This window comes from Scomber scombrus, chromosome 10, assembly GCF_963691925.1.
Source record: "Scomber scombrus chromosome 10, fScoSco1.1, whole genome shotgun sequence".
NCBI classification, from domain to species: domain Eukaryota; kingdom Metazoa; phylum Chordata; class Actinopteri; order Scombriformes; family Scombridae; genus Scomber; species Scomber scombrus.
In genome coordinates, this window is record NC_084979.1 from 8,758,036 (window position 1) to 8,781,703 (window position 23,668).

General features: G+C 40.6%; 1 protein-coding gene across 1 annotated transcript in view; it reads right to left on the reverse strand.

Annotated features, from left to right (window-relative positions):
- Positions 1 to 23,211, reverse strand: part of LOC133987355 (guanine nucleotide-binding protein G(I)/G(S)/G(T) subunit beta-1) — a 36,873-nt gene extending 13,662 nt beyond the window's left edge. Inside the window, exons 1-4 of the mRNA XM_062426684.1 lie at positions 22,782 to 23,211; positions 1,704 to 1,810; positions 747 to 785; positions 422 to 528 (exon numbers count right to left, since the gene is read on the reverse strand). Coding sequence (XP_062282668.1) covers positions 422 to 528; positions 747 to 785; positions 1,704 to 1,760 — 203 coding nt within the window. The 5' untranslated portion in view covers positions 1,761 to 1,810; positions 22,782 to 23,211. The remainder of the gene's footprint in view (positions 1 to 421; positions 529 to 746; positions 786 to 1,703; positions 1,811 to 22,781) is intronic.
- Between the last annotated feature and the right edge of the window lie 457 nt (positions 23,212 to 23,668).

Sequence of the window (23,668 nt, forward strand, 5' to 3'; positions counted from 1 at the left end):
ACTCCATTTTGAGTATTTTCCCTACCCACATACCCAACCCCCAATGCACACAAACACAGCGTGCGCACGGACACACAACACAGCAGGCGGAGTGATGCATGGCCGATATGCATTCAACAAAACGTGCATTAGCTATTGTGCACAGATACCCTACTGCTGAGCTGTTAGAACAGTGAATATATGTTAATATGTATGTCGCTTTGGACTGATATGTAGAAAAAAACCCTATTGTGTGGAATGTGATGGTTTTACGAGGACCCTCGGGAGGAGTAACCGGCACAAAGACTGTCAAGTAGACTTTTATATCCATTTCCTGCATTTAGGCAAAGAGGGGGAGGGGTGGAGGAGAAGGAGGAGGGGTGGCTGGGCTAATGGGATGAAATATTTAGTTAATGTACAGAATGAAGTTGAATGAGATTACCTCGAGTCAGTGCCCCAGTGCATGGCATAGATTTTAGCCAGATGACCCCTCAGTGTCCGTCTAGTGCGCATCTGAATTCGGCCAACGGGGTCGATGTTAGCTGTGATCTAAACAGAATTAAGATGAGAGAGAAATATAAATACATTTTAAAAATCACTCTGTTCAACATTTGAAGGCACAAATTTGATTAAAAAGAATAATGTGCTCAGTGTCTACCCACAGCCAAACACAGAAGCTGATAGTATACTCTACAATATACATTCTATTGCAGTTTATGATTACAAATAATAGTGAGTGAGGATGATGGCATGGACACATTTCTTACCTGAGACAGGGTAGCATCCGCACACGCTTTCCTGGCATCCTGAAACACACACAACCCAGTCAAATCTATTTCAGCCCTCAATGAATGAGTGGATCAATTAGATGTAGGTAGGAAATCTAAATACATTTATTACCAATCTATCTGTATTTATAGCAAAGTATCACAAACTGTGCTGAAAAGGTTAAGTTTGTATATGTATATCGTAATTTATATAATGATAAATCTAACTTGCATCATATTTTGCATTATATTTAAGGATGACACTGTATGTGTGATGTCAGCTCAACTGTGGCGTGGCAATAATGGCGGCCATTTTAATATTAACAATTAAAGCCCTTGGACCAAACAGACCAAACAATTAAAAACAAAAAAGGGTGACTAAACTCTGCAATCTTTACATCATAACAACTAATGTGACTTCACACTTGGTTGCCCCTTACTGCTATGATGCCAACGGGAAGCCTTTAGCAGACAGCTTTAGCTTAATGTCATAGCAATCATCTGTGAAATGTCGTAAAGTGCCTCATGATGGAATATTGTCATAGCACTGCTGGCTTTGGTGGCTGATTTACTTAAGTTTGTGATTTATACATTGTAGGCAAGGGTCTTGCTAAATGTGATCATTTCAGACGTCATATTATTAACATACTGTCATGGGGCTATGACAGCTGTAAAAGCTTTTCCATCTCAGAAACACTGAAAGACCAGTGTTTTTGAAGTATAAAAAACATTTTTTATTCAACACACAACACTAAAAAAATGGCTGCATTTGTGCTTATACATAGCTATATATCATCAACATTAATTGATAAGCATCAGAGGCTCATCAATTAAAAGATTCTTCAACCCTGGCCCCACCCAGCTTTAAATATCATTCTCTGGAGCACAAAAACTTAATTGACAAAATGCCTATCTGGATTTTTAACCAAAACCCAGTCAGGACAGTGAAGGACTTACTCTGATCTGGTTCTTGAGCTGCTCAGCCTCCTGGCGTAGCTGATCCAGTTCACTCATTTTCCTCTGCTAATGGTGTGCTTCGCTCCGCCGCCTAGACTCTTGCTGATCTGGAGGAGACAAGACATGAGAGGCTCGACATAAATACAAAATCCTGTTCATTTCATTCTGGTATCCAACGAAAATCACTTGTACGTTTTTACATTGCAGTTAGAATGCTGATTGCACCAAATGACAAGTAAGATTTTGGCCACAGGTTAAAAGACAGGTGTTTTGTCTTCATTGTCAATTTATGGACATGGTTCGTTCATCTAAATACAACTGAAGATCACATTGTGTGTGTCTTAAATCCAATCTGTGAGGCCCAGACAAAGTCGCAGGGAATCACAACCGCCCGACACTTTCTAGACGGCTCAAGACTTGTCCTTGCCAGCTTGAAACTGTTACCTAGCAACAGGCACTCGGCAGCTACTCTAGGCTTAAGATAACAATTTGGAGGATGATGTTGAATTTGTTCTCCCTATTTCCTCCCAAACAATAGCAAACCCCTGGGCAAACATCTGGCCACAATGAACAGCTGATAGCCATTCCTCAACAGCAGAGACAAAAATAAATTTTAAAAAAAGTAAAAGGTTACAACAATCCACTCAGCCGAAAAGGGACCAAAACGTACCCCCTGCTGACTGTCAAATGAAGTAAGGATTAAGAGTCCAGATATCAAGAAAGCAGAGGGGCAGACGGAGAGACCAGCTTGGGTTTTGTTGCACTACTGGAACCCCGAGGTACTCGGTTGATGGGCAGGGTCTGATGAAGCTGTCATTGCTCTGGCCTCTGGACTCTAAACTCTCCTCCAATGTCATCCCTGTAATCCTGGGACACAGTTGATTCAGCTCCTCCAGCCAAATCCGGTTAAGACAAAACCTGCTGATGATCCTAAAAGCAGTGGCTATCCCGCTGACCCCAATCCTCTGGTCGACGCTCTTAAACCAACACTTTCACTCTCCGTAGAAAGAAGAAATTCATTTGAAAAAGAAAAGAAAATACCGTCGTAACGATGACGAACTCGGGTTTACAGGCCTGGTTGAATGTTGGAGACAGATGGAAGATGCACTGTAGAGGTATAATCATTACTACTCAGTACATAAAATGCCCATGCAAGTCACAAAAAATCTGCAGATAATTCTCTGAAACCATTAACTCCAGGATCATTTACAATTTCAGCAACCACATCCAGCAAACAAAATTAAAGAATTGTCCTCCTTTGATGTTTTGTCCTTTCACCCATTCCAAGGACTAATTACCCCTTACACTTTTATAAAACTGCATTTCTTTGTGGACAATATTGGATGTCCCAACACTGTCCATCAGTCCAACATACACTAACTACCATCAGTACTGCAAACACGGCTTACCTCCCTGTTTCTCTGGGTTTCGGTATAGATCCTTTGTCCAGGGAAGTGTTGAGACCTTCTGAATGAACACCTTATCCTTCAAGCGCCTGACATCTCAGTAGCTACCTGTCCCCTGATTGGCCAGTGCTGCTAAATGGGTCTGCATGTATGCAAGGCGCCTTAACCCCTTAATCTTGGCGATAAAAACATCTCATGGTAATATCATGGGCTAATTCTAGTCTTCCCTGGGTATATCCCTGGCTAAGAGGTAACCCACCGGTGGCCTTTTCGACTAAATACAACCGTATGTCTTCTGCTGACTAATGTGTTCTTCATTGTACAGACAACTGCAAAAAAAAGTAATCTTTCCCCCTTTTATAATTATTTCAATGATACTGAAAGGCACAATTTCAAGTTGCTTCACTATAAAGAGGGAACTACCCAGGTGAGAAGTAGTATACCTTTATTTGCCACTTGACATAAAAAGGTATTGCTGTTGATTTTTTGTCCTATAAAACCAATTTAACTTCCCTATAATGTCAGCTGTAAAGTGTTCCTTGGTTAACTCCTGATTAGCTGTAATCTACCCTTCATTAGTCTGACTACCATGTCTTTCTGATAAATTCGCCCAACTTTACAGGGAAATAATACAAAATGTCACAGGTCCTGCTCTCCAAAACCTCCTTGCTCTCAAGGTGGTGCTTTCTAACTATTGGGGTGGAGTGTTTGCAGTGCCCAACGTTGCTGACTGGTCACACAAGTCTCGTGGCTGCTTAAAACATATGAACGTCATTCATTCTGTCTGCAAGTAAGTACAGTTTGTTCCAGCTTTAAATGACAATGTGACAGAAGACAACTGGTATATCTTCTTTTAGGCCTTGTTAGTCCATTAATAAGTGTGCGCCAGTAAGTTGTCTGAGTGTTTTAGTAATCCTGGGGAAATGTGTTAAGTCTGGTAATATCATATGACCATGAGTTTAGGTGCCATTAGTCGCTGGTATATATCATGAAATATAAAAAAATAAAAGGAGTGGACTACATGATGTGAAAAAAGGATGGCAGTTTGCTATTGCGCCTGTACAAATGACAAAAAGACTTGAACACGATTGAAATTTATTTTTAGGTTTTGTCAGCAGTTCATTTTTAGATGAGTAAACAAATAAAGAGAATTGATCAAGGTGGACAAAGCCTTTTTTCATTGTGATCACTGTACATCATTAGATTTCATTAATCTGAAACCTCTGCAATCAAAAACTACCAGGAGACTACATTTGGCAGTGACATCAGCAGAGGCTTGATATCTTTCCTGTTAATGCTGTGCCAGGCCTGTACTGCAGCCATCTTTATTTTATTCTCATTTTAGGTTTTTTTTTGTCCTCACTTTTGGCTTATGAGTCAAACACATGCTCATTTAGACGGAGGTCAGGTGATCGACATAGCTCGTCAGGAAAATTCCAGCATTTGGCCTTTAAAAAAAAATCCTAAAATCAATCGCCAACTACTTCATATGAACGAATTACAAATCTTTCTGTTGTACTTATTGGCCTGAATAGTCAAAAATAGCCAGGCCTCTGAAATGCAAAAATGCCAAGACCAGATCAATTGCATCTTGACGAAAATTAGACTTTCTATTGACAAAAGAATCAAATGAGGCAAGTGCTCTTTTGCTGGTGATTAATATTGAAGGTGTGATTCAGAGGACTTTTTCCCTTGTGCTGGTGGTGGGAGTGTTGAAACCGCTGGCAGCCCAACAGATAGAGCCTCGACTTCGCTGCCTTCTCTTTCTGCCAGCTATTTTTAGCGAGGTGGTGGGGGAGGAGGAGAAAGAGGAGGAGGGAAGCAGACTTCACATTTTCCAGCCACTCCTATCAGCTCCGACATCTCGAGCACAACACAGTGACAAGGAGAGAGGAAGTGTAATTTGACTCCACACACACACATAAACACACACTTCATTGGTATTTCTCCTTCCCGTACGGTAACAAGCATGCATGCATTAATTTTTTCACCATGTAGAGTTAACAATGTGACTCTTCTCTAGAAACAAACATTTTCAGAGGGAGGATTGATGTATAATGCTTTAGCTTGTATTATATTTAAGACTTATTTAAATATGTAATTTACAAAAAGATGAAGATTTGAACACATTTTCTTAATAGCTTGAAATGTGTTAATGTGTAGTATAAGAAAAAGGACAATAAAACTTAACACTTCCAACCCCATTACCAAACATGTACTGTACTACTACTGCACTGCACAAATAATCTAAAGTAGACATCTAATAACTACACTGTGGATGCTTTTTAATAGCCAACATTTGAATATTATAGGTTATAGGTATTATATAGACTTGAATATAACTTAATGCTTCATAAAATATAATAGTACAATTTCCAACAATTTCTTAGCAGATATTACATATTTCTTACATATAAGTAGTAGGTGTGAATGTATATAATGTGTCCACACTAGATTTTGGGGGTTGACAAGAGGCTCCACCCTCATGACATAAGGAGTGCGGTAGGCAGTGAGATGTTCTGGTGCGCAAGAGGATAGAGGCAAGAGAGGCAAGCTGGAGGACAGAGCCAGATTAAACTAATGAGAGTGAACAAGCAGAGGACAATTGGGAGGGGAGCTGCTAATTAACCCCTTGGTGAAGGGGAGCGAGGCTGGCTAAGCTTCCCGGCATTAAAGACTGTGCAGAGGAGGCCAACGCTTACTTTACCGTGGCCTTCCCAAAAAAAAGGAGGAAAAAAGTAATTTTTTTCATCTGGTTTTCAGCCAAATACTTCCCGTGTCGCTGTGTTGTACATGTTGTATGTAAGGGGGGGTCGGCACAGGAAAAGCTACACATCATATCATCCAGTACAATGAGCCTTGCTGAAATTGGAAGTTCTTGACCAGCTTTGAGGCTGTCTTGAAATTACACACTGACATTGTTATGTCTACTTGTCATTTACATTCTGTAAGCACAGTCGACAAAAAAAATGCTATGCCAATATTTTCTGACATGATTGACAATGGTCTTCAGTGGGCCTAAATACTGATAGGTGGTTTAGTCAGTTTGCTGCAAGTTCTTTAAAAAATGTGGTTACATTTGTCTCATAATAACAAAAAGCACATGTTGGAAGTTGAATATTTGTCCAAAAGCTTCTTCACGTCTTCAGGTCGTGGCGGTGAATGAACACCAGAACAGAAGACAACCCCTCCCTGTGGCAACACCTTGTGAGTGACAGAGGACTGTGATAGACATTTCTACTTCTACATTTCTACTAGACATTTCAAATCCTTTGTTTGCTCTGGTTAATTGATAGGAGTGCAGCACAAAATTGTTTTTATGGTAACAATGAGTTTCAACTGTACTGCTGGAGTCAATGAGTGACAGAAGCAGAGCCTCTTTGGGTTTTATCACGAAAAAAAGGCTATTTGAGTGCATGTTTTCTGTTTGGTTTTTATGGTGAGGGTGGAGTGAAGGTGTGTGTGTGTGTGTGTGTGTGTGTGTGTGTGTGTGTGTGTGTGTGTGTGTGCGTGTATGTTTAAAAGCAAAATAAATTGATTAGAACATCACTGATAAAAAAAGGAAATATAGGCAAATGACGTGAATCATATTTCATATATTGTGAGACATAAGACCAATTCCATGTGTTAAGCACAAGATAGTGTTGGAAAGGTGGGCTAGAGATGGTGGGCTTAATAATTTACGCCCTCCTGCTTGGATACCAGCTGCCCCACCCCTTGCCTTCATGAGAGCTGCGCCCCGTCTCAGCAGACTCTTCTCTGCTGGATCTCATATTCTCAAGCATCGGAGTGCCATTTTAGTGGTGACTGATTCACCGCTCCTAGAAACGTTCGGTCTCGGGTACAGCAGGATACGGATGGGGCTGGTCTTTGTTCCAAGTCAGTTAGTAGCAGGCTGTGACGGCGCCTCTGCTACTGATCATATGTGTCAGCGTACTGCCTCCACCTTCGTACAAATGCAGAGCCTCTCTAGGCAGGCGTTTCCTTTTTATGGGTGTTTCCCTCGTCTCTCTCTCTTCCCTTTGTCAAAACATTCAGCGGATGTGGCGACAGCGCGCACACACACTTTACAAATACATCGACTCTGTGGTTTCTGCTACTACCATTGCAGTTGCCAGTGTCCATCCAGCCTTTGAACCGGGCTGTGCAATTATCCGCATTACAATAACAGGTTACACAGGACATCCTGTAAGAAGTGTGGACATTTCTCGATTCTACGCGATGCGGACGGTTCTACATCAATAGAGTGACACAACAGGATCGGGAGTATGGAAATTTAATTGGGCCTACGTTAAATTTGTTTTTTTTTTAACAAAACAGACCCTACCATTCATTTCTAATTAACAGATTTTGGCTCCGGCTGGACAATAAAGTTGTACAGTTACAGTTACGTTCAAGAAATAATTTTGCTCTCTTGCATTTAATTGTGGGCGAACATTACGCCAACGTTACTATTATATGTTGGGAGACATAGTGGAAGGAGGAAGACATTAGCTGCTAGTGATAAAAAATGAAACTAGCATTTCTAAAAGACCAAATCTGGGCAAATTTCGGGTTTCATAAACTAAACTGGATAAGACGCACAATGTGTGTAAGATCTGCCTCATAAAAATTAAATACTTCAGTGATACGACGAATTTGAGGAACCACGTTAACCAATTTCACCCTGAGCTAACGTCTGCAACTAAAAAGCATCCACTGAGCTCAGTTAATTGACCAAGAATTGAGGAGAAAGAGAAAGAGGAAAAAGTAGCCAAGTGCAGTGATGTAGAAAAATTGAGGACGCGATACATTCACGTGCATCGAGGATCATTGTGCATTTGAACCATTGACAGGTGAAGATTCATACCTTTAAACATCCTGACAGACAAACGTAGGAATGAAAACGTGACGGAGAGAGAGATATATCAGTAAGGGGTGCTGGGTGTGGTGCCGCACCACCGCAGTATGGACTGGCGCACAGAATTAGGTCAGTCTGACATAGATTTGGTTGCCCCCATGCTGGTAAACAAATAAACAAGACTGAATGCAAGAAGCTGAGCATAGACGAGTCCGACGACTGGTTAATGGACAACGAAAGTAAAGACGCTGCCACAAATACATGAAAATAGTCTGTGTTAATGTGGAAGTTATACAACATTAACGTATGCTTCTGTCCGACCTCAGGACCAGCAGGAATTATTGCTATCTTATAATTAAAATGATCAAACACCACAATTTCCTGTATTGTAATGAGAGGATGTGCACCGTTTAACAAAATTAACACATTTTGTAATCTCAGTTAGGAAACATAACGCTTGCACCAAGCTAACACAGGATCAGACGAATGGCGGCTCAACATTATTGTTAATGTCGATTTGTTTGTTTGTTAACAATTTCGATTTTTGGAGCAAACTGATTCATGCCCTTTGTCAGGCTTTTACTTGTATTAAATTGTTTTATCAGTGTGTTGGTGTCATTTATACTTTTTCTGTGTGTAGTCAGCATTCTTGAGCTCTACAACGTGATGAATGTGTCTTTTACGGCTTCTGAATGTAATGTAAAGCATGAGGGTAATGATTAGATCTATGCTGTTGCTTTAAACCCAGGCCATATATAAATATCTACTTTATCTCACAATAAGTAGTTGCGTACATGACATTTTTCCCCCTAAATCTGTGTTCATTGCAGATCCTGAAGTAAGGAGATTATGTGACACCATCTGCACATACAGAGGTGTTGAACGCACACACACAACTTCATATATTGGCAACGGTCTGCTCTGCCTCGCTGTGAATGTGCCTGGGTTTATTTAGAGGTAAACATCACACGTGGTTTGAAAATGCAGGTTGTGTCAAAGTGTACGGTTGTAAGCCGTGACACAAGCGCGACTACAAATCTGACAGTAGGAAGAAATCTGCAAGGAATCTCACCTCTGAAATGATGATGTGAATATGCACATCAGCAGCTACCTCACAGACAAAACGATAGTTGTTGGATCTAATATTTTCTTCTTTAAAAAAAAAAAAAAAAGCTCTGTGCAAACTATTATGTGCCGTTTTTAAATGTCAATTTATATTTACATGATCAAACACAAGTGAACCTCGGTCACAGCCAGAATGGCGACATAGCAGATGGCTCTAAAACCTCTATTCCTGGTTTACAATGAGACTGCACTCTCAGTTCTTGATGCAACTGGGATGGCTTTTAGAAAAGCACTTTGTCTGGAGAGAAGCCACCTCGTTTCTTCTTCTTCTTCTCCTCCTCCCCACCCATCTATCCACTGAAACAAAAATCTCTGCAATATTTAAGAGCGTTCTCCCACATCTGTGCTCTCTCAATTGAGTTAGGTAAATCTGTTATTGTGCTCGACAAGTACTGACAGTTTAACCGCTGACTCGCTCTAACTACCAAACTGGTGAAATTATAATCAGCTAGAGCCACTTCACATATAACAGCTAGCAGTTTTTACTAATAAGATGCTCTGATCCAAATCAGGCAATTTTGATGGATTGTGGAAGGAGTCTAAAACTTGCTGCCACATCACGTTAACACATTGCTTTACTAATTTACTGCAGATCTATTTTAGGCCAGATGTGCACTATTCAGCTGAACTATCAGAAAAATGTGTTATTAATACTCGATATTGACGGGAAGTGTGTGAGTGTTAGTTTGGTCCCCCCCACCCCCCACCCCCCGCCCTCCGGTGGGTGGGTGAGGGGTCTGTCTAAGTGCTGTGGGGAAGTGATGCATGGTAAATGTAGCTGAAACACAACCAGGTCACAAAGACGGCTGGAACAAGGGGGCTGATGATGCAGTAAGAGAAGACAGAAGGGGATTGCTCCTGGACATTTCTTAAAAGCCTCATCCAATCTCACTCACTTTGTCATTCTCTCCAACACACACACACACACATACTCTCTCTGTCTCTCTCTCTACAACTAAATACAGCACTGTGGAGGAGAAAATGAATCTTTACTCTCCCCATCTGGTTAACGTCAGTATGAATGAATACACTGGCACTTTTTTAATGCTAGTGTCAAAACATCAGAGTTTAAAAGCCAATACAAAAAACAGGATGTTTTTTGAGTATGAAATGTATGCCAACCTGCTACAATGCATTTATGTTATATCAGTTAATAGAGCAGAGTGACCCGGCACCTGCTTCCATGGTTGGACTTTTTTGTAGTTTTGGCCATAATTCATATCAGTAATAAAAATGTAGTCACTTTCTCCATTTTTTGTGGTTGTTGATAAGGTAGGAAACAAATCAGTATATCTAAAATAGCCTCGTGGATGGTTTAGTTGCCTTTTAAACTAACCCTCTGTTTTATGTCTCATCAGTTTTCTTTGTATTTTTTAAGCTGTTCTCTGGTTAAACCTTTTTGTACATTCTCTACTGTACGAAAATATTGCAAAAGTAATTGCTTAAAGAGGTTTTGCTGCAATATTTACAGAAACGCTGCTACAAAAGGTAAATCACAGCATTAATATGCTGTTATGTTTGACGTTAAATACAACCTACAGTCTGAGCAAAATATGTAGTGAAGTGACGAGAATACTTAAGTGGCTATAGTAGGAGCAACACCACCATCTCCCCTTGTGGCAATGGGGAAAATAGCATGTTTTTTTGTTGTCGTTTTTTTTTTAATGTGCAACTGCATCTATACAAAGGCAGCAGCAGCAGAAGACCTAGCAATACACTGTGACTGTATTGGTCACTTCTAATGATTTAACAGGCAATGAGCAAAAGTTGACAAACTGTTATTCCTTTAATAGCTCTCTGAGGAGTAGGTGTATTTCAAATCCATATAGGTCTCAAGAAGAATGGTGGGACTGAAAATGAAACGCCTCGGGCCCCATAACCCATTTTGCTCCATTGAAAGTGGAGCAAAATCCCGGGGCTACGAAATGAGTATGCACAAACTGACACAGTTCTGATCGTGATGTTCTGCTTGGTTTAGGCGCAAAAATCCTCTGAAAACTGCTGTTCCGTTTTGTTTTTCTGTCAAACTTGAAGAGGCTACCCTTTAACTTCCGCCCTGTTAAATCTTGGGGTGAATGTGGTGCCCTCAACTCTGATGGCGACCGAGTGGCATCGCACCATATGGATTGGTTTAATTATTTCACAATTCATGACAATTTGGCCGCTGAATCATCCATACAGGACAAGCCATAAGAATACATGCATTAACAACAACAATGTATTTGCTTCATGTGCTTTGAATTTATGTGGTATCATATACATCTATTTATCAGGAGAGGTGAAGGGTTGACTTTTTACAGGACACACAATACAGTCCAGTATGCGTGACACAAAAACCTTTCCACATCAGCGGATTTGGAGCCAGGGGCAATAAGAGGATGGTGAAACCCTTGCATTTCCTGGACAACAGTTACACTACCTAAAAACTAAAAAAAAAACACAACTTACTGTCAATGATGCAATGTAAAATTAGCTAGTTTCAGTTACTGAGAGTATGCTGATCAACACAATGTTAAATCCTCTTCATGGATTTTTAGTTGGCTTAAGGTGAGATGTTTTGGTGACTAACTACCCCAGATAAGTGAAAATTATTGTGTAAATACGAGTTGTTGTTTGTAGTTGTGTTAACAATGTGATACACTGATGATCCATCGTGGGTGCACCCCATTTACTCAATGTGAGCTGGGATAAGCCCTGGGCCCTAGTGACCCTACACAGGTCAGAAAATGGATCAATTAAGGTTTTATGTATTTAAGTCTGTGGATTCTAGTATTAGTGTCTTTTATCTCATGATGCTAGTGTACTATCATGGTTGTATTGTGTATGTTGTAGTTTGATTTAAGCTTCATCATAAAAAAGATACAAGTACTGCTCTTAGATACAATAAGCCACTGCTCTAAATTGGCACAAGAGCCAAAAGACTTTGATTACCCGTTACTGATTTCTCTTTTACCTTCCTCATGTTTCTCTTACTAAATGTATCAAGGATGTACATTGTTGTATGTATATAATGCCTTTTTTACTGAAGGTCTATATTCAGCTGTTTTTAAACCCTGCCTGAAACTGGGGCAGGGTATCGAACATCTATTTAGATGCAAACTAACCGTTAACTAAAAAAACAAAAAGAAAAACCCTATGTTAAATGTTTGCACACTAACATATGATTAACTGAAACCACTGCTTGATATCTACTCTAACGTCCAGCTGCTCAATATATGAAGTATTTGAAGATATTACACTATTGTGACTATCCTTTTGACAGCTGCCAAACAAAAGGCACTGAAATGGATTTTTAAAGGTAATATCAGAAAAAGAAGGACCGGGAATTTCCAATCCTGCTTATTGGCTCAGGACATCCCTAACTTATTGATTGTTGGGACAAAATTTTGCATTGATCATCCAATGCTTTAATCTAAACATCAACATTGTGACTCTGTTAAATAAACTTCTTAATTTTGTTAAGATTCTATTATGACTGATGTATATAAGTGTTTAAACAGTACTGAAAAATACTATCACGTTCAACATGCACAAAGCACAGCCACTCCACTAACCTCTGCACTTCAACTGGATTTGGGAAATCATTACTGAAGCTAAATGTGGAATTTGAGTGAACTGTCCCTTTAATTGGGCAGGATTTGGCCTGTGTGTGCTCCGTCAGTGTGGCTGCCTGCTGTGGGTAATGTCTGATGATAGGGGACATAACATCAATGGGACGGACAGTAGAGTTTAATTGATTGATTAGTGAAACATTCCATGATGCTGTGTGCACTGCTGGTACAAACAGCAGACACTGGCTACTGGTGACTCCCATCAGGCAAAGCTAGCTAAATGAAAACATATCTTATAATATACAAATTGTACTGGTGAATGTTCTGTATTACAATCTTCTGACCAACACAACCCAAAAGAGACACACAGAGTCCACAGGTTAACACTGATGTTGGCTCACTTTCTCCAAATGCCATGGCATGAAAATAATTAAGAAATCCATGTTGAAAAGACTACAAAAAAAAACCAAAAAAAACACAGTCACATACATTAACAAAGGTATGTTTTGTGCTTGGGACAGCTGCACAACCAGCTTTTCATACAGGAAAATGAATGAGTTAGATTAAAAAAGGCAAGAAAAAAAGGCAAGGAAGGTCGGGCTAGCCCAAAGCAAAAAGCATGACTTTATTTAAAACATAAAATACACTCCTTTGATTGCATTAATAATCATACCCCTCCCCCCGTGCTTTTTCTCCCCAAGCTTCCAAGAGAGGAACAAGTGTGTGTGAAGAGTCACATGACAGCTAGCCCACTCTTGTGCTCAAGTGACTACAGCCTTTCTTGCTTTAAAGAGGAAGAAAACTCACTAAATACTGACTTGTCTTTCCCTGTCATCTGGGGATTCAGGTTTGGTAACATTTTCCCAGTTGCAGTGGCAGTCAAATGTAAGGGCTAGAATGTAAATAGACAGATAGACGGCCTCTAGTCAAAGCAGAGAAAACGTTGAGGTGCTCATGCAAAGTACTGCCAGGGCTTGTGATGGGCTTTCGACAGGCTTAGACAGTCAGAGCGGTGAAAGGCTTCCGTGTGGGTCACTGAGCGGCCCTGCTGCCACTTACTTTTACTATTCAAAACAGTGGCAGAGACCTTTTGACCGGTGGTGACGAGCTGCGTGTGTGTGCAGAACGGCACCTACAGTTAAAACTACACACAGATCTACGCTGAGCAGTGGGAAAACTTGAAGTAGATTTTCCTTTGTGATGTTGACCTTAGAGATGGCTTGGAGAAAGAAAGAAAAAATCAAAACAAAGCAGTCAAGCAGGCAAACATGCTCAGAGGAGCTGAGATTCAGGAACACAAATGTTTACTGCATTACTGTACAAATCAGTGTGTGACCAGGTTCAAGCAGGGCTTAAGTCAAATGATCAGGATACAGGCAGGTCTCGCAGATACCCTGCTGTCCAGTCTGTATCAATGTGTGTTTGATATTTAGGAAGCAGGGACCCATAATACAGCCCCCTTCACACAGCAGACACACACACAACGCAGTACGTGATACGTTTGAAGAGAGTCGCACGCACTGACAAAACAGAAAATTACATTACAGAATTACCAAATAAAAGTTCATTTTCAGTTTCACCTCTCTTGTCCATAGACGCACCCTCCTTCTCTCTCACGTTCTGTTTCGTTCTCCTCTTTTGGAGATCCTGATAAATGCTCAGTATCGCTCACTTAATACCCAATTTTTATATTTTGAGTGATGGGTACGTTACACCTCATTATACAAACGCTTGGGGTACTAGATGTCAATCTGAACTGAGAATCCCATTAATGCATAAGTTGGCCTGTGTCACACCCTCCTTCAGCCCTGGTTAGGAGATGGGTTGTAAAGTCCATTCACGTAGACAGGGGTCTGACCCATGTCCCTGTCCATCTGAATAAGAGTATAAAAGAGAGGGTACTGACGAACTAACCATCATCCTTACCTCCTCCTCTGATAAGCCCTCTGTTCTAGTGAAGACATGAAGAAAATTATAGTCTGTGTTTTGCCTTAAAACCCTGACATTGGATGAGTAGATGGACACAAGTACTGTCGGTGGCCACATGTGGTCTGTGCTAAAAACAAATGTGTTTAAGATTGATTTTTTTCTATGTTCAATTACATGTAGACCTCTGAGTGTAAGCTGGCTCAGGGTAGTGGCAGTGACGGTGGGGTTTGCCCAACAGTAGGTAGTAGCATCAACAGTAAGGCTGGCAGTCTATACTAAATTGAAAATTGAAACTGTCCAGTTCTCACAAGCAGAAATACAGGCTGGCTATTCCCACAAAAGGAAAACCTTGTTTTGGCCTTTAGTTACCAGAGTATACTCAGTGTACTGCGAGCCCTACAGCCCACCGCCCCTCAGTTGACCCTCCAACAGGCCTAAGCATTACAGATTTTACTTTTAAATGTATTTAAAGATGTCTTCCAAACTAAAAATGTGTTAGAGTCGTAGCTCCTTTCAGGAATAGCTCTGTGTGCGGTCGAGAGAGTGTATGTGACGGTGAGGCTGCAGCTACCAGAGCAACACGCCTACCATTTGAGAGCAAGCTGAGCAGGTAGTGAGAGTTTTAGCCTAAAACAATTGAGAGACCTGGGGAGACATGAGAGCAGCTGCTCACTAATGGCTACGTGTGTTTACAGCAAAGAGCAGGAGGGAGGACATCTCACTCTGCTAATACTTACTACTTACTGATACTTGCGTCACCATAATTTGGTTTGGTCCACATCCATAAAACTCCCAACACTAACATTTTTCAACTTTGTAGTTGTAATCTGCGCTATGTAAAGTGTTGCAGTGTTCGTTCCTCTCTGTCCTGCTCTTTTCACAGACATGTCTGAACTAGCTGTGACAGCTCCACTAGCTCATGGACTCAAACTATGATTGTTTAACATTAAAAAAAAAAGTTTTTGAATAAACAATGACATTTGATAGTTTTTCAGAAAACTCTGGTCCTTATCTTCAGTTCTTCCTGTATATATACAGTAGAATAAATGACATCAAGTTGATTATTTTGTAACTTAATGCATGAGCCAAATAGATGTTTGGTCCCTCTCGTTCACTCGCAGATTCTCTTTTTATCTTTATTTCACCCTTTTTAGATTAGTCAAAGATTATTTTTAGTGTTAACGTAAAAGGAAATATCCTATGCTAGCACTTAATGATACCACTGTCACTCAGTATTTGCTATGTTACAAATCAACTACAACCAGTACAAAAAAATTCAAATATATTAGTTTGTGGGCCATTTGAAAATACTGCCTCTGGAGTAGGGACCTTTTGTGAGGAGGAACAGTAGCCCAGTTATACAATTTGGATGGTATTTGGAGTACTAATTTGGATAATTTGGGTTACTCCACTTGAGATGCAGGTAAAGTCCCCAAGTTTCTAAAAATGTTCCTGGAAAAGTGCCTGTGGTTGGAAATAGCTGAAACCTCCAGTATTATTAGATATAAATGTATTAAATGCTGTCAGTTTCTGTTCTCTTTGTTTTGGGATTATTTTCACTGCAACTCACAAAACTGGTGCAGAAGGACAGACCTCTGGTTGTTGTGAGTGTGCTGGCATTTGCACCCAGCGGAATATTCGACAACGTTTGAGAATATGCCAAATTAGATTTTGAAAATAGTATACTGGAGTCCTGAGCCTTCAAGTGGCACTTAGGGTTAAAAATAACAAGTAGACCTGCGCTGGTGATAACTGTGTCTGTATGTGTGTGCGGCTGTGTGTGTGTGTATATAACTAATACAGCTTGACTGATCATCTGTACCACTGGACACAGGTCACACACAGCTGCCAGCGGATCTTTCAACCACGTCTTCACCCAAATCTTCGGACCAGCGTACTGTTTAAGAGCTGGCAGAGCTAAAATTAGGATTCAATCTTCAGCCCCGCATTTGCCTATGGATGTGCAACACACCCTCATGAAACTGTTTCAGTTGTGTTTTAAGAAGCTCGGTGAGTGAGGAGGAAAAAAGGATTTAGACAGCTCTACCACATACACCAGATCCAATAGCAAAGTAATGGAAGCAGTAATGCAGAGGCCACCACTAATGGTCCATTTAAATGGAGGTACCAGAATAAGCTAGTTGATGAGGAGAGCTACGCCTTCTAGAGCACAAAACCATGTAAAAGTCACGGGCCATGTATTATCAAACAAGCTTCCCTGGATATTTTTTACCCCAACTCTTGAACTGAAATGATGAAATCAGGAAGCAGGTAAGTAGATGTCAGACAGAAAACTGGATGTTGATGCACTTAGTTGACTTGCAGTGGGATAGCCAGCAACATGTTATCCACTAAAAAGTGCCAGTGTCCTTTTTGTTTGAAAATGTTTAAGATGATTATGGCCTCTGACCCCCAGCATCCTTTGTACAGAGCACTGTGCTCCAGTATTTCAGCAGAGACATAATTACAACAACAGCAGTTACTTATCGGACAGTATCCTTGTAAAAATTGAGGACCATGCAAATTTTGTGGTTAATAATTAGCCACAAAAAAGGCAATATGACTAGTATTATTTCCTTGTTACAAAACTGTGCTTATGAAAAACATTAAAGTGGACCAGGCACTTTCATCACATTATGCTTCAATCTTCTGTTATCTACCACTAAGTATGTTAGCATATCTACATTCATACTTACACATTGACACCTGTTTATGCCTTGTTGTATTTAGGTGACTGCTGAAATATTTCCGTAAGCATAGATGTGGGTTGACACAATTTTCGCCCAGTCCAATACTTCATGTCCAGTGTTGCTAATAGTGCTTAGTGATACAGACAAGTTAACTACTGACTGTGGTAGAGATGTGTGCTGGGTGAGAAAAATTATAAAGTCTGACATACTGTTGATTAATACACCAATCACATGGCAGTCTTTAGGAATGGACAGCCCACTTCCCTAAATAGGCACAGCGGAGTTGGTTGAGTTAGCTTAACATCACATGATGTTATTTTGGTAACAAAAGTTGGACAGAAAGACAGGAGTGCTCCTTCTGAGGAAAAGGTGTCGGCACCTTAAACAACAGCTCCACAGTCACAGAGATGAAACAAGATGTCAGCGGTGTGGTGACACTTTGACTACTTACAGCCAATTTAACCACAAAGTCCATGAGATCATCCCCAACATTACATGGGTACTTACAGTCATGCACAAAATAGACTAATGATTACATTAAATGGCATATACATGGTGGCAATATGCTCGGTAAAAAAAAAAGAAGGGATTCTAACTGATAAACATACCTGACCTAAGATATGAGCTCCCTGGCTGTAAACATTTCACACTGTGTGATTAATGGATTCAAATTGACAAGACTGAAGATTTATGTATTTATTTAGAGTAACTTTCATCTACCTTTAGATCAATTCATTTGCATAAAGTGTCTTCATTTAGATAGCACAACAGTTAGTTGTTTTAGACTAATGTTAACTCACTGCGGTCCTGTTTATTTAAGTCTAGTTAAAAGCCCATTCTGCCTTACTGTGTCAATTAAAAACAGTGTGGACTCAGAAATGTGTTGTTCTGAGCAAACCTGATGACATCATCTTTATGAACGGCTGCCACTTACATAGGTCGACATATATCTGGGTGGCCATTACTAAACTTACCTGACTATTGGGTATACTATATAGGTCACTCTATTCAATGGTTGGGTGCACATGTAATGTAACATTTTATATGTCTATATATGTCTCTGCAGTAGCATACAGCTGGCTCACTGTATGAAAGCATGTAGATATTTCCTTCAGGTGTTTGTTCACGAGGCCTTGCAGCACTTCCATGCCCGTTAGAGAAGCCTAGTGGACATACAGTTCATAAGCAAGATCATATCAGAGGTGAAGAAAAAAATCAGCACTATCACTGACCAAAGCCACATAATCCCAGAGGGTAAAATCCACAGACTAAGAGTTTAATCCCATTTATATCCTGCACTTGCAGATTAAAAAAGGAAAAAAAAAATATATATATATACACATCAGCAGGATGAAAATCCTCATGCAGGGTTTTCCCTGCCTATCTAACTCAAATGTCTTTGTTGAACATTTCGGTGTGTGATGTTGATGGAATGAAAAAGGTGCAACTCAACATTGAGGGCGGTGCAGCACTCGGACAGTCCAGAGAGCGCACACACTACAGTTATCTTTTAATTCATCTTCAAAAAATGCAGCAGTTGCCAGCATTTTTTGATTTAATGACTAAATAATTACCTTTGTGAGATGAATACTTTCTACGCCACAACTCAAAGACTGATGTTAGCAGAGCGGAGCAGCCATCAGCAGTAACAAAATAGACTGACTGACCAACCAGCGAACAATGCAGCTTTTATCAACTTAAACTAACTCTGAGGTGAAGAGAAATACCTCGAGGTTCAGTTAGTTTCACCTAAAATCCCTGCGCCCGCTCAGCATGTTGGACAGTGATGACTTTCCTCTGAGCTAATGGTAGAGCAGAGAGGCTGCTCTCCACTACTGGAGACATGATGTTAATAACACAGGAGAGTACTCAACCTCCCCCTCACTTTGTAATTATCATAGAGGCAGAATTCTGTAGGACACTTTAAAATTTATTTATATATTAATGCCGTTAACTTTTTTTTTTTAATATAAAAAACACATTTACCAGCTATGTGTCGTTTTGTATTTCACCAGTGACACCAGTGAACGGTTTGGCACACAGTATACTGGAGCAGGAGACTGAAAATATTGCCGTCTTTTCTATTCATTCAGTCACAAATCAATTTTGAATCACGTATTGATACTGAATTGGACTGGCACCCACGTACTGTGATGGGTCCCAGGCTACAACATATACGTTATTTGTCACAACTTTTATTTTTCATCTTTTTGTTCATCTTGGCATAACATTTAAATCCCAATAAACACGTCTGTCTGTCAAACTGTGATTTTTTTTTCATCTAAGCATATGACACTCTAAAGTTGCGACTGCGCTATCAAACTGTGCACGGTGTCCATGCACGTTCTCCAATCTTTATTTTAACAATAAAATAAAATAGCCCCCCTAGGCCAAAAGACTAATGATCGAGGTTGTAAACATGCGCTCATTATCTTGTGGTGACACTCATCCTCATCCTGACCAGCTCTACTGTGTACACACCCAAATGTCCTTCAAAAACACAATCAAGAAGGCTCGTCACACAATCATATCATCACACAGGCATCAACACAATTTTTCAGAAATTCTTGCAGATTGAGCTGTCTCTGTCCACCGGGGCTGCTAGACAGTGTGTCAAACACATCCTGGGTGTCAGTGTTATGGTGGGGCAGGTCACCTCTAGGTCACACAAGCCAGTCAACATTAAACTGAATTGATGATTTGTTTGATAACTGGATGCTACAGTTCATTTACAAAGGAATGATGTGATGAATCGGAGTTAAATCTTAAATTCCAGTGAAGCTGAGGGACCAAAACACCTGTGAAGAATTACCAAGATAGAAAAAATGTATCTAAACATAATAAATCAGCACTGTGAGTTTGGATCAATGATTGATCATTAAATGTAAATGCAAAAAATATATGTAATATATACTTTAAAATAATTAAGATGAACAGCGGCAAGAAGAAATATGTCTGATCTTGATACATAAAAGCACACAGAACTAGTGAACTTTTAAAATATATTGGGGTCAGTCAAATTTATTCAAATTAATTGTTTTTAAGATAGAAAAAAAAGGAAAAGAGTTACTGCATTTAAACACAGGAAACCAACTATGGATTTATACAAAATGTTGATGTAATTTTTTGTATCTATTTAGTTACATTTAACTGTGACTTCAGTCAGAATTGGAAATAAATAATTTCCCTTAGGTGTGGTTACAGATGTCTCAAATCAAACGTCAACTCTAATAATCAAAATATGCTAATCAAATCATTATTTCTTACATAATATAAATGATAGAAGTTATATTTATTATGTTTCTTGGCATTCAGGTTCACAGTCAAGATATACAACACCCCTTCCCCACCATGTTGTCCTACATCTGAGGTGTATATACTGGATTCATCAGGAATCCAGTCGGCCTTAAAACGGATTTATCACAAATACATCATATACAGTTTTGCGATAGGGGGGGGGGAAATAAAAGAAATCTAGGCTGCCAAGCCTGAACCCATCCGATGCTCGGCAGATGTCTCTCTCAGTCTGAGAAAAAGCGGTGATGAAAAAGGCTTTGAACGCCATCTTGTTCATTGCAGCTGCTTGGGCCCTGAATACAGGAACCCATTCATTCGAGGAGGCGGAGGGAGGGGGCATACTGGCAAAATGAATTCAGCTTTGTGAGCCACTAAATACAAATAGCTCTTTTAAGAAACATCGAAAACTTCCCGAAACGACTAAAAATCGGCAATTTTCAGTAATGAATCCTTTAGATGCGATATCTCAACACTGCGAGTCAGTAAGTTGGTCGGAGCGGCAGGCGACATGTATCTTGCCTCGGTGCTGGAGGAGGCGCTCAGCTCGGCTTCCTGCGACAGCACGTCTGACTCGTTGCTAAACCATCTTTTGAAATATTTACCACTAAAATAGAAATCTCCGGACTCATCCCTCCTACTTTTAACACATCCGATTGCTGATCTGACGAGGATTTGCTGCTTTCATCGTGGATCAAGCGTGCCCGTCGCTTGAGATACTATGGAGCAGCGCGGCCCGGTGGGGGCATGGTTACTGAAGCTGCTAACAACTTGCCCTGCAACAGACCCGTGATCGAGATAACCAGATTGTCAAAAATCCAATTAGACAATCTCGTTTTCACATCATTAAAAGAAGAGGTTCAAATTAAGGCCAAAGAGCGTGTTTGCAATCTGACGCTGGCTTAACACTCGTGAAACTAAAATGGCTATTGCCACACTCCCTTATTGTCATTTTCTCCTTGCGATCTTAAAGCTATGTTACCACTCTGCCACAGATGCACATTTTATATTATTTCTATGCATCGTGCATTGAAGGGGAGAAACCCATTAACGAATTAGCCATTTCTGTGTAAGCACCATCAGTGGCTGACTGACTCTGCAGACTCAACATGGGAATGTTAACATATACCTGTGACATACAGTAGCCATAATCCATTACGGTTTGGTTTCGATTCACTGATTTAAACCCAGTTGATTCAACTAGCTCCTCTAAAACACACACACAGCCTGTCAGATAAGTGCTCACAGCTGCGAAATTCAGCATTACGTAAATAATCGTACCGAGGCGAATATTAACGCTTCGATGCAACGAGTTTTACATATAAGCGACATATTCAATAACAACAACGATCATCTTTACCGACAATACAAACACATTCAGATCAGCCACCGCAGGCTGCAGACGCTGGCTGCGGCCACTGCTGGCTAACTTGTACGGACTGGCTACGGAGCAGTGGGGGTGGTGGTGACTCTGTTGGTGAAGTAGCCATTTTTAGACTCCCTTCGTTGTCAAATTGCATGATGCTACAAGATTGTTCAACCTGAGTGGAAGTCAATCTAAACCCGCTCGAGTTATGCAAGTGTATGAAGTTGCAGCCATGTAATCATTATCTTAAACAACAGCTCGGTCAAGGGTTGGTCAATTTAAGTTCAGAGTAGCAAAATGTGCGACCAATTAGCTTACCAGGTATAATCACTAGCTATCTATAGAGGAAAGATGTGGTAAAAATCTGGGCCGATGTACAGATTCAAAATAGCTGGGTTCAATTTTATATGTAGATTGAAGCCCTACGGTGAAATAAAGCTCAGGGAAATGTGCTACTAAATCAAAGCTGGTTCAGTTTAACCAAGACAGCTTATTTCTTGAGAGAGAGAGAGAGAGAAAGATACCCGGACGTTGAAGAGGGGTGCTGGCTAACCTACCGAGCTGTCACCAACTAATTAACATTACCAGTAGTCATTAAATGCCCGCTTGCCGGATAAAACCATTAAATGTGAAGGCACTTCAAATTTCTTCTGATTAATAGACACTTAAGTTTGTCTAACAGTGACCCCCCCCCCCCCCCCCACCCACTCTCTTGGCAGCAAAGACTAGCTAGCAGCAGGCTAACCACAGCTAACTAACGGAGGAGCCACTCAACCCAGTTTAACCCCTTTCGTTCATCTTCCCGAGCCGCACAGACACTCAGCGCCAGAGCATTTCCTGAAGCACTATTTCAAATATTGTTACATATATAACTCACCCGCTTTCAGTCGAGGGTGTCCGTTGTTTATATCACATTGACTGGAAACAGCAAGAAAAAGCTCGTCTCTCCTCTCTCTCTCTCGCTCTGTCCGCCCAGGCGCTCAGATTTAGCTAGTTTAGCTACCGAGGAGCGGCACTCCCCGAACCCAGTTTTTGACCCGCCGAGGGGGAGACACACCGGCTCAGAGACGCAGAGACAAGGCGGTGTTTTCACCCAGATAGACGTGTCAAGAGAGTCCAGTGTGAGCGTTCGTCCAATTCAACGCAAATTCCAGCTCAAAGCAAAAAAAAAAATCCCTTCTTGTCTTTCCCACCGTCGTCGTCCCTCTTTTTTTTCTCTCTTCCTTCACGCCAGGATCTCAGTCGCTTCTTCCTCCGGCCATCAAACAGCAGAGATGGGCGCGGTAACCCTGCACTCAGGTCTGGGAAACCCCACGTTACGGCAGCGTCACAACGCACGGCTGAAGGGTCGGCGACCACTTCGACACATCAGGAAACACTGCCATCTTTGGTAACACCAACACACACCTAGATTATTTTACCTGCCAAAAAACACCACTTTTACACATTTTTACAACTTTATTCATTTAAGGAGTTAAAAGCAAACACGCCCTGAGGAAACGAGCTTTTGTATGCTGAAGCTGGTTTGAACAAAAGCCTTCCTGCTCAGCAGCAGTTTGTGCCAATAGCTCTGAAACTGGCACACAGAGCTCCACAGGTCCATTAGGGTACTTACATTTTAATTAATAGTTAATTATAATGGTGAACATATTTAGGAATTATTGTTTCACACGTAAATAATAGAATCTCTTCATAAACCATGCATACTTTCATAACCCACAGTCCCAAATAAATGTCCCTGTAGGAGCCCCTGGGATTTTGTTA